This window comes from Hyla sarda, chromosome 7, assembly GCF_029499605.1.
Source record: "Hyla sarda isolate aHylSar1 chromosome 7, aHylSar1.hap1, whole genome shotgun sequence".
Taxonomy (NCBI): Eukaryota; Metazoa; Chordata; class Amphibia; order Anura; family Hylidae; genus Hyla; species Hyla sarda.
The window spans coordinates 105,666,257-105,678,751 of NC_079195.1; the positions used below are offsets into that span (position 1 = coordinate 105,666,257).

The 12,495-nt window shown below is 43.5% G+C and overlaps 1 protein-coding gene across 1 annotated transcript in view; it reads right to left on the reverse strand.

Moving 5' to 3' along the window:
* Nucleotides 1–7,403, reverse strand: part of SUPV3L1 (Suv3 like RNA helicase) — a 31,867-nt gene extending 24,464 nt beyond the window's left edge. Inside the window, exons 1-5 of the mRNA XM_056530307.1 lie at nucleotides 6,678–7,403; nucleotides 2,896–2,973; nucleotides 1,742–1,849; nucleotides 389–503; nucleotides 79–247 (exon numbers count right to left, since the gene is read on the reverse strand). Coding sequence (XP_056386282.1) covers nucleotides 79–247; nucleotides 389–503; nucleotides 1,742–1,849; nucleotides 2,896–2,973; nucleotides 6,678–6,930 — 723 coding nt within the window. The 5' untranslated portion in view covers nucleotides 6,931–7,403. The remainder of the gene's footprint in view (nucleotides 1–78; nucleotides 248–388; nucleotides 504–1,741; nucleotides 1,850–2,895; nucleotides 2,974–6,677) is intronic.
* Nucleotides 7,404–12,495: the final 5,092 nt, after the last annotated feature.

The window sequence follows — 12,495 nt, forward strand, 5'->3', positions numbered from 1 at the left end:
TTTAGTGGACTAGATAAAAGAAGGATTTTTCCCACTGTTTCGTATGTGTGTATATAGTGCTTGTAAAACAATTCTCACCGCATCATTACTCTTCTTGTAGATCTCATGTGCAAGCAGTTTTAATGGGCCACAATATATCCCAGACTTGGCACCCAGGTATCTCTGGATCGCATGATATGTTTTTCCACTATTAGTGGGTCCAGCATGAAAAATAATCTTGCGCTGAATGGCCCTTGCTTCAGGATACCTGCACCAAAATAAGTATTAGGAAGGTTTATAATGATGGAACAGAGATCATCATATTTGTAAAATGAATCATACATATATCTATAGAGGTATGTAATCAAAGTATTTAAAGTGATGGAACACAAATGAAAATAATTCATACCAGTTAGGAGGTAATCTCAAGTCACTTATTTTTCGAAGATCATCCAAACAATCTAGCATTGGGAAGACCTGTTTAGCATGCCTCATGAAGAATGGGAAAACATCATCCATGTGACCTAAAAAAGGAAGGTAACCATTATTACAGGACACAACTGATCAACAAGAAGAGAAGCATTACAATTTAAAATCTTAGCCAAGAGGTTCCTGTTGGCACACTGCTTTTTTTTTGCCCTACCTTTTTCCCTTCTGACTGAAAAGTGGGAAAACACCTTTAGCGTAGTGACACACATAATGGATCTGCAGTGTATTTTAGGCTGCGGATCCGCTGATGACCTGACCCTATAGTGTGCCTCCAGCTGTTTTCTCCCCCTGTATCTGGCTCACAGCAGCAATCCGCTGCTGCGAGCAGCCACACAGGAACATGTGTTTCGCTGTGCAGTATAGTGTGTTCGGGTATCGCGGACGCTCCACGACGTCTGAGTATACTGCACTTGCACGCAGGTCCCTGTGTGGCTGCTCGTATCGGCGGATTGCTGCTGCGAGCAGGATACAGGGGGAGAAAACAGCTAGAGGCACAATATAGAGTTGGGTTATCAGCGGATCTGCAGCGTAAAACACGCAGCAGATCCATTACGTGTGACCCTTCCCTTAAAGGGTTATCTAGAGTTTACCTAGGTAAAACTCTTCAGACCTAAGAAAGGCCAATTATTGTCCAATCTCTGGATATTTATCTTAGTGATCCCCCTAAGTAAATGCTGAAAGCACTACCATAAAGTTAAATGAGTTTACAAGACAAACACTTTTTAATACCACATTTATATGTATAGTAAGGTAAACAATATTTACCATGGAGTTCTCTCAGCTAAAGGACAAAAGAGTGTTGCATTCTCCAGGGGCCTATATTTTAAAGGAGAACTCCGGAATAGGAAAATTATCGTCCATACTGCCGGCAGTAAAAAAAATAAACAGGTTCATACCTTCCTTTGCTCCCCCGGTGCCTCTGGTAAGCAGGTGCCGAGGCCGAAAATGTCACCCTGCCGCTCAGCCTATCGCCGGCAGAGTCGGGACTTCGCTGCAGCCGGTGATTGGCTGAGTGCAGTATGACTTACTAGCCACCGGCAACCAGGAAGAGGATCGCGGCGGAGGCCGGAGTTGGTTACCAGAGGCACCGGGGGAGCGAAGGAAGGTATGTACCTGTTTATTTTTTTTACTGCTGGCAGTATGGACAATAATTTTCCTATTCCAGAGTTCTCCTTTAACATGCCTCAGTGTTCCATGTGATGGGTAGAAGAGATTATACGAACAAATCCAACTGAAAAATGGCAAGCTCCTTTATAACTTGCAATACACATACCAACACCGCAGCAAATATCATTCAAGACGATGTGTAGATCCACTTGCAGAGGGTCATTTTCCATAACACATCTTCTGAAGCTTATAAAAGCTTGATGAAAAAGACGAGCTAGAAGAGAGTCAAATAAGAATTTAGCATTTGTGAAGTGTTCTGTGTGTTTTTTGAGTCTTTCTGCTTGGAATCATTCTTGGGATGACATATGCTCTGTACAGAGAGGGAAGGGGTTTACTCAGATATGTGTGACTGAAGACATGTGGTCTATATTTTAGCCCTTGATGGGTAGTAGTAAACTTTATGAAATTTAGTTTTATGCATAAATAAATAAGCGCATGCTGCCTAATAAGGAAACTCTGGAAGCATTACATGATTGGGTTCAAATAACTGTAGACTTTAGGATTCTGCTAGGCCATTTGAGGAGTTGTGGCACAAAGAACTGCCATAAATATTAATTTGGTTGCTCGTCTCAGGTCATATTAAAATAAACTGTTGCCAATATATGTCTTTAAATGTCCACAGCTGTCTTGCAATAGCTCCATTATACATAAATATATGTCCAGTAGAAAGGATCACTGCTTAAAAGGGGTACTCCGCTGCTCAGCGTTTGGAACAAACTGTTCCGAACGCTGGAGCCAGCAGCTTGTGACATCATAGCCCCGCCCCTCATGACGCCCACCCCCTCAATGCAAGTCTATGGGAGGGGGCGTGACGCTGTCACGCCCCCTCCCATAGACTTGCATTGAGGGGGCGGGATATGACTTCATGAGGGGGCAGGGCAATGATGTCACGAGCTCCCGCCGCCGGCTCCAGCGTTCCGAACATTTTGTTCCAAACGCTGAGCAGTGGAGTACCCCTTTAAAAGGGGTACTCCAGTGGGAAAAAAAATATTTTTAATCAACTGGTGCCAGAAAGTTATACAGATTTGTAAATTACTTCTATTATGGAAAGAACTACACAACTTTCTCTGAGTATACAAAAGCTGATAAGTATTAGAAGGGTTAAGATTTTTAAATAGAAGTAATTTTCAGGCACTAGATGATTTGAAAAAAATGTTTTCCACTGGAGTAAAAATATGTTGAGTTGAATACAGAATCTCTCTTTACCAAACATATTTGCAACATAAAATCATAAGTAAACTAAAATAGTCATTTACTTACCATCCAACCCATTCTCTGCAGCCAGTTTTTGTATTTCTTTTCTTCTGTAAAACTTGTTTAAAATGTTTAATACTTCACCTAGAAAACAATTATATTGAATTTAAAGGTATATGTAACAAAAAAAACTCAATGAACGTTTAATATAGGTTAACAAGCATATACCCTTGAGTGAAGAAAAAATCCCCTATTGCCCTGAGATAAAAGGCTCATTCCAATACTAAACTTACACTAGGTTGCCAGATAAACACATTCACAATTATTTCCAATACAGGAACAGCTGCTTGGGCCTCAATCAGAAAGCCATATGCAGGGATGTGGAATTCCTATCACCCGACGCCCGGGACATGCAGTTTCGGGCACCGGGCAGGTGACTTTGTCCGGCCCTTAGCCCGGCTTCGGGCAAGCAGGGCCGGACCTGACAAGTAGCCCGGACCTCTGCAGTCTGTATGGAGCGGGCTGCCGACTCCTGCCCGCTCCATACTCTGCAGCCCCCGGCTGTTCTCAGTAGCCGGGGGCCGCCACTAATAGCCAGCATACAGCGATCGCCGCGGCTGGCTATTAACCCTTTAGATCGCTGCTGTCAAAGCTGACAGCGGCGTCTAAAGGGACATGTGAATGCTCCCTGGTGGGCTAGTGGGGTGGATCGCCCATCCGCAGCACGATCGCGGGGGGAGATCCACTATAGAGGTAGCCGGAGGGCTTACCTCTGTTCCCTGCTATCCCGCTCTGTCATTGATAGATCCTGGCTGGACCAGGCTCTATCAATGGATCACAGAGCACACAGATTAATAGAGTTCAATAGAACTCTATTCATCTGTCTGAGGAATCTAATGATTCCTCATATAAGTGTAATAAAGTGTTAAAAAAAAAAAAGTTTTAATAAAAGTTTGAAAGACACACATTAACCCAGTGGTCTTCAAACTGTGGCCCTCCAGATGTTACAAATCTACAATTCCCAGCATGCCAGGACAGCCGTTGGCTGTCCGGGCATGCTGGGAGTTGTAGTTTTGCAACATCTGGAGGGCCACAGTCCACAGTAAAATCCCCCCCTTTTCCTATATAAAACATGTAAACATAATAAAAATAAACATATTTGGTATCGCTTTGTGCGTAATTGCACAACCTATTAAAATATAACATTATGTATCCCGTACGGTAAATGTAAAAAACACACCAAACCACAGATTTGCAATTTTTATAATATCCCAGAAAAAAAAGTTAAAAAGCGATTAAAAAGTCAGATCAATACCAAAATGGTGCCGATACAAAAAACAGATTATGGCGCAAAAAATTAGCCCTCATACAGCCTGGTATGCGGAAAAAAAATTAAAGCTACAGGGGTTAAAAAATGGCAATTAAAAAAATTAGAAAAAGTCCAGCATTAGTAAAACATTAAACCCCCCCCCCGGTGAACGCCGCCGCCGCCACACATTTTCTCTCCCCCTGCCTGTCCTGGGGTCCTCCTGAGTCCTACCACCGCCGCTGCCCACCCCCCACAAAGATTGGCAAACACCAAGCAAATTCACCACTGGCGCCCTGTGCTCTTCACAGATGAAAGCAGGTTCACACAAAGCACATGTGACAGAGTCTGGAGATGCCATGGAGAATGTTCTGCTGCCTGCAACATCCTCCAGCATGACCGATTTGGCAGTGGGTCAGTAATGGTGTGGGGTGGCATTTCACAGCTCTTCCATGTGCTTGCCAGAGGTATCCTGACTGCCATTAGGTACAGAGATGAGATCCTCAGACCCCTTGTGAGACCATATGCTGGTGCAGTTGGCCCTGGGTTCCTCCTAATGCAAGACAATGTTAGACCTCATGTGGCTGGAGTGTGTCAGCAGTTCCTGCAAGAGGAAGGCATTAATGCTATAAACTGTCCCGCCCATTCCCCAGACCTGAATCAGATTGAGCACATCTGGGACATCATGTCTCGCTCCATCCACCAACGCCACGTTGTACCACAGACTGTCCAGGAGTTGGCGGATGCTTTAGTCCAGGTCTGGGAGGACATCCTTCAGGAGACCTTCCACCAATTCATCAGGAGCATGCCCAGGAGTTGTAGGGAGGTCATATGGGCACATGGAGGCCACACACACTACTGAGCCTCATTGTGACTTGTTTTAAGGACATTACATCAAAGTTGGATCAGCCTGTAGTGGGGTTTTCCACTTTGATTTTGAGTGTGACTCCATATCCAGACCTCCATGGGTTGATAAATTTGATTTCCATTGATAATTCTTGTGTGATTTTGTTGTCAGCACATTCAACTATCTAAAGACGAAAGTATTTCATACAATTAGTTCATTCATTCAGATCTAGGATGTGTTATCTTAGTGTCCCCTTTATTTGATTGAGAAGTGTACAGGATGTGGGACTCACACCTATCTCAAGAACAAGTGTCCCCTGGCCCTATTTCAACTTATTGACATGGCCACTAAATCCATCTGGCAACTGCACAGATAAAACCTGTAAATACAACCAAGCTCAACGTGTTTCTTTGTTTGCATGCGTTCTTGTCATTTGGAGAAACTTATGACGTTACATGAGACATGTAAAAAGGGTTTGATTGGGGTCTGGGTGTTTTGCCCCTACTACTGATCTCTAAAATAAGCTGCCCAGTGCAAGATTGTGCACTTCACTACCCAGCTCGCTGCACAAGACTGGCTCAATAGACTAAGGGTACGTTCACACTGCGGAATTCCATCTGGTGGCCGCCACAGTAGGATCACACGGCACTGACCTGTAACCATTGTTCCGTCACAATTGACGGCTATGCAGTGTTCACGGAATTCCGCACAAAGAATGAACATGTTTATTCTCTGTGCAGAACAATTTCCGTGGCAGAATTGTCCGGCGCTGAAATTCCTCAGTGTGAACGGGTCTTGCGGAAGACCCTTTCACACTGATGGTAATGTTCACTGTGCTGAATTCAGCAGAAATTCCGCAATGTGAACATACCCTAAAGCTATGTTCACACCTGCATTGGAGCAAGACCTGAGTGGACAAAAATAAATAAATAAATAAATAAATAAAAAAAAATAAAAAAATGCTGCAATTGGTAATTATTTGTCCTGCTAAATAAACGGGGACAGCAGGCAGACCCCATTAAAGTCAATTAAATCTGTTGTGATCTGTTGGTGTTTGTTGGCTAACGTTACATCCAGCTCCATTTTCTGGCCCCCAACGTAAATGTGAACGAGACCTTATAATGGAGTCATTGCCTTCAGTGAGACCGGCCGGCTCATTCGAATGATCAGTGGGGGGTCTGGACCAATTATTATCCTGCAGGGGGTAGTGCCCTCTGCAGGCTAATATCTATTAAAGGAGAACTACGGGATTGAAAAATGTATCCCCTATCCTAAGGATAGGGGATAAGTTTCAGATCGCGGGGGTCCGACCGCTGGGGCCCCGGCTCTCTGGTTAGAGAGGGCGTGTTGACGACTGCACGAAGCAGTGGCCGACACGCCACCCTCCACACACTGCTACGGGAGAGCCGGAAATTGCCGAAGGCAGCGCTTCGGCTCTCCCACAGCAGTAAATGGAGGGCGCGTGTCAGCCGCCACCTCGTGCGGTGGTCGACACGCGCTCTCTATGCAGAGAGCCGCGGCCCCGTACGGGAGATCGTGGGGAGCCCCAGCGATCGGACCCCTCGCAATCTGAAACTTATCCCCTATCCTTAGGATAGGGGATAACATTTTCAATCCCGTAGTTCTCCTTTAAGGCACATGCTGAACACTACACTGAAGTCACAGCCAGAAGGAAATCTATGCACCCAGACTTACTCTTATTTAGAGGCTGGGTCAGCTCTGCCCCAATGTCAGACTCCGGGTTTAGTGCAGGTTTAAGCTCTACGGGGACGAACAGTGAGGTATCCAGGGGCTTGCCGTTATCACCAGAAAAGGGCCTGGACAAGGAGCGCGTCCTCGGCCATCCGGTCACCGCGCTAAGGACTCCATTCCTGAGGCAAACAGAGGACGGCAGGCTCCGTGCCTGCAAACAGCATCTGGCCAGCGAAGACAATCTCCTGGTGTACATCGCGGGGAGGCTACATAGAGCGGACTATACAAGCCGCCGGCACCCGCATGTACTCTCTATCATTCCAGCCACAAAGTCCCCAGCAAGAGCAGCATGACAACCGGCGGCGCAGCCTGATGACGTATGTAAAAGAGCCCAGCAAGTACAGAGCAGCATGACAGCGGCGCAGCCTGATGACATCAGGAAAAATATAAGGACCCAACCCCTAGGTGACCTAGATAATGCCTGTGTGACATTGATAGGTCAGAAAGTCGGATATGATAGACGACTATTCCGATAAAACGCGCGTTAGTCAAAAGAGAAGGCCTCGTCTTAAAAATGGCTTTGAGGAAGAAGAGTTAAAATAATAATAATAATAATGAAGTGGAACAGTTGTCCATAGCAACCATTCCCGTCACCAATCACGTGTTATATTCCATCAGGTTTCTATGAGGTTTCTGTTGCCTTTGATAGTAGCGTTCTGCACTTTCCTTCAGTAGGGGACAGACAGCTTCCATCTTGTATTTGTACTGGTTTAGGGTCACTTCACATGTACAGGTTCTGCTGCAGAGTTCATGCTGTGCCCAGTCATTTAGTTATATTGATAGCTGATGCAGATTCTGTACATTGGACCCATACAGGGAGACTTATCAAATCCTGTCCAACTCAGCAACTTTTCCTCTGGACAGGTTATGATAAACCTCCATAAAGTGTGTGTGTGTGTGTGTATATATATATATATATATATATATATATATATATATATATATATATATATAGAGGAATGGTATTGGTTTATGGTGATCACTGCTCTATTTCTTTTAACTACTTTATATACATGAAGCATCTCCCACCCTTTGCTTAGAGGAAAGATGGACATAGCTACAGAACTCTTAGGCAAGGATTCCACTTGGTTTTTGGGATTAAAAAAACGCCAGTGCAATTTCCTGCGTCTGGCGTTTTTTTCATTTGTGTGGAAATTGCACCTTGGCAGGTTTTTTTTTCTTGGTACCCAAAATTTGTTGGGTACCAAAAAAATAAAAAAAAAGGATGCAGCAGTGATGGAAAAAAATTTATTAAACGAAATGTATATATTTATTAAACGAAATGTATATATTTTATAACAAAATGTTTATCATTTTTTAATAAAGTGTGTGTGTTTCACTTTTTTTCCTCAATTTTTTTTATTTTTTTTTAGGTAGTACTACTACTCCCAGCAGGGAACACACTGTTCCATGATGGGAGTAGTAGTACCTGTATTATAGACATATAGCCCCAGGTCTCAGTCCGGACACCAGATGCGATCGTCCATAATATAGCAGAGATGGAGCGGCTCTATACAGCGCTCGCACCTCTGCTCTGTACTCCGGCCACTGATGTGAGTAGAACATCATATTTTCCGCCCAGAGTGGGGATTGGCCGGATGGTTGCAGCCAATCACAGCTCTGAGGAAAATATGAATGAGTGGCCGGCCAGAGTACAGAGCAGAGACTGTATACAGTCGCTCTGCATCTCTGATATAGACAGGACGATCGCAGCGGATGTCAGTAGTGATACCCGCTGTGATCTGTTCTTACCTGCAAGTATTACTACTCCCAACATGGAGCACACTCTGCTTCATGCTGGAATCTGTAGTACCTGCATTTATTGACAGATCGCAGCGAGTGTAACTTGTGAAACCTGTTGCGATCTGTCTATTAATGCAGGTACTACAGCTCCCAGCATGGAGCAGAGTGTACTCCATTTTGGGAGTAGTAGTACCTGCAGTTAAGGAAAGATCACAGCGGGTATCACTACTAACACCCGCTGTGATCCTCCTGTATAATGTATGGATGCAGCGGCCGCTCTTCTATGGTCCCCTGCACTGCCGTATATATACACATTTTCATATATCCCACAGAGAGTTGTGATTGGCTGGAACCATCTGACCAATCACAGCTCTCTGCGGGAAAAATGAATATGTGTATATATATATGGCAGTGCAGGGGACCATAGAAGAGCGGCCGCTGCATCTATACATTATACAAGAGGATCGCAACAGCGAGCTGTCAATTAGTACAGGTACTACCACTCCCATCATGGAACAGTGTGTACAGAATGTACCAGGCACAGTGTCAGTGTTCTGGCAATTACACTGTGAATATGAATAAGATTAGAATTCCTAGATTTGCACACCATTACAATAGAATGTAAACAATAAAATTCATAATAATAACACTTATTAATGCAATACTTACAGGACCTAACCTAAGCCCAACCACTTTAGTTCTGGGACACAGCATTGGATCTGTCACACACTTGCAGTACCTTGACCAGAAGCTGTGCATGTGTCTCTTTAATTGCTCTTTGCAGACACTACCTTATTTGCGAGCATGTAAGTCCCTACACCAGGACTGTGCTTTTACAAGGGCTCAGGTCAGCATTCTGAATCCTGGATGACCCTTACTTTGACTCTGTTATCATTGGGAAGGGTCACAAGCTCCAGCGACTTTACTGCAAGTCTTCTATGTAAGTTCAGCAGGTAGTGCTTCAAGTCTCCTAAAGCCACAACAGTGTTCGGCTACTTGTCCTCCCTGCACTCTTCACTGTAGCAGCACTGCCATGCCCTCTCCCTGATATCTTCTTTCCCACCTGACTCTTCTCTAAGCCCACAATAAATCTTTTCACCCCAGCCCATCCTTTCCTTGTCCGCACACTATTCTCTGCACCTTAACAACCAACAGGGGCAACCCTAAGATACCCCCCATAAAAAACATAAACACTACAGACATAATAAAAACAGCGGTGGGGGAACACCATAATAGGACTAGTAATATGAATAGTAAACATACACAGTGATAATAAATTACTCAATCTAGCAAATATTGCAGGTCCAAAAGGAACACACAAAGAATTGCAAATAAATATTGCAGGGTATATGTATACCTGAAGGGTGGCTAAGCTGAGCTGGTAATGCCTCTAAGAATAAGGACAGATAGTAATGGGCAAAACAATCTGTTACTCAGTACTACAGGTACTCCATGTCCAAGTCAGGTATAAACTAGTGTGGCTCAAATGTACACTGTGTACAGAATTGAAAGTATTAAATTCTAATTGTATAAGGTAATGGTGCCACACTCGCCTATAATTGAAATCTCACTGGACAAACAACAGTTAACATAGGTTACACATACTAACAGTTACACATACTAACCACAGCAATGCAGTGCGTGCTCTTCCGGCATTCCCCCACCTCACACTCCAACGCGTTTCACCCCGCTTCATCCGGGAGTGATGAGGTGGGGGGGCACAGGGAGCTATATATATGGGGGGTCCTTATGTGCTTACCAATAGGAAATAATGCATAGGCGCCATCTATTGTGACGCTTGGCGCGCGCCGCCCGGAATCGCCATGTCTCCAGATCTGCGTCATCCTCTCGCGGGATCAGCCGCCACCAGCGACGCCACCCGAGAGAGGAGGACGCGATCCGAAGCGTCACGGGGTCCGTGCATGCGCTCACCAACCGTTCGGCTGCCGCTGCCATATTGGGTGTGGGCAAATCCTCCCAAACAGTGTAAACTGCATTAGCCATGAATAGGCAACTTAAATGAGGAGTATAAACAAACAAAAAAACAATATGATATAGAGTGAAAGTGCAAGATTGTGTGACATGGTGAAAGTTAGTGAAATTAGACAAATGTGTGAATAAAAATAATAAGTGACAATACATATATAGCAACAAAAATTAGAAATGAAAACCGTGATCAGACCAAACACAAAATGATGATAAACAAACAAAGAGTGCCATAGTGCATATTAGTGCCATTTAATAGTGATGTGAAAAAAGCGGCAAAATGGAGATTACATACCAATAGATATACAGTGATCCCTCGACTTATGATGGAGCTCATAAGGAGCTTACACGGGCCATGTAAGCCCCCCCCCCTCCCCTTCCTTTCCTATAAAGCTGTAGTCGGCAGGATCGTAATGGAGGACATTATGTCTCCCCTGAAGGTATTTAAAGAACTGTACAGTACTGTATGCGATGTCACACATCACATACAATACATAGACACACTATACACCCCATACATCAATGTTTCCCTATCAGTGTGCCTCCAGCTGTTGCAAAACTATACCTCCCAGCATGCCCAGACAGTCAATGGCTGTACATGCATGCTGGGAGTTGTAGTTGTGCAACAGCTGGAGGCACCCTGGTTTGTTACACACTCCCCATACACTCCCCATACAATGGTCATCCCAGAACCAATTAGCAGTTTCCCATAGAGATATGTATTCAACATACAATGGTTCCGAGGCCCCAGAACCAATTACTATTTTTACATAGACATATGTACTCGACATATGATGGTTTCAACATATGATGGTTCTCCTGGAACCAATTAATATCATATGTAAATGCAATTAATTAAATGCATAGTGGTGAAATAGTGCAATATCTCAAACCATATAAAAATAGATAGAAAATAACTGAATTAATTAAATATGTCCCATGTAAAATATAAGTCTACATCAATAAAAATAATGTAATAATATAAGTGAATAAAAAAAAATATTTAATGTAAGTGATAAAATAAATAAATTCATATATGTGAAAAAATAAATGAGTGAATAAAAATTGTGTATAATGTAACACTAATGCAAGCCTATGCAAGCCTATCACGCCCCCTCCCATAGGCTTGCATTGAGGTGCGGAGCGTGACGTCACACGGGGGCGGAGGCGTGACGTCACACGCCGTCGGCCCTGTGGTCGTCGGTAATCAGAACACGAACACGCTCACGAACACGAACACTTTTGGCTGGCTACAAAAAGCGTTTACAAGCTGTGATACTTGCCAAAGGGGGCAATACAAGATATTAACTCTGCAGGGTGCCCAAACTTTTGCAGAAGCCATTTTTTTAGTTTTCTGTCATTTTGAAAGTGTAAATGATGGAAATAAAATCTAACTTTTGTTGACATATTATATGAATGTCTAATCTGTAATTTGATGCCTTTTGGAGATATTTAAATCTTTCCTTGGCTTCTTTATGCATATTAATACAAATGTTTACCTGGGGTGCCCAAACTTTTGATCCCCACTGTACCTGTGTTGGTTGAACCGTACACGGAATTCACCGGTGGTTTCACTGATATACAGCAGATTACATGGACATAGTAAAATATACCCAACAAAATTGGGGGTGCATGTTAAATATTGTTTAATTTTATATATTTTATCAGTTTTTGGATGTTTTTTTTAATCCAATGTATTTATTAGTATTTTCAAAACAGAGCAAAATGCAAAACAGAATACAGAAAACAAGGCCTGACATAACGGACAAAAATCACAAATATACATACAATACAAAAGAATGTATAACATAAATGATAAGCCACAAGGCCGTCCAACACAGTAATCCAGGGTCCCGAAAAGGCTAATAAACCCAGTAATACAGGCCATTACATGTGATATAGGTAGCCAGGGAGAGACGACCCCCACATCCCTGAGTAAAGAAAGGAACATAAAAGATCCCCGGGGTATCTCAAATACTAACAAAAATGTGCAAGACAGAGCCAATCACAGGTGCCCAAAGAAGAAAGTGTA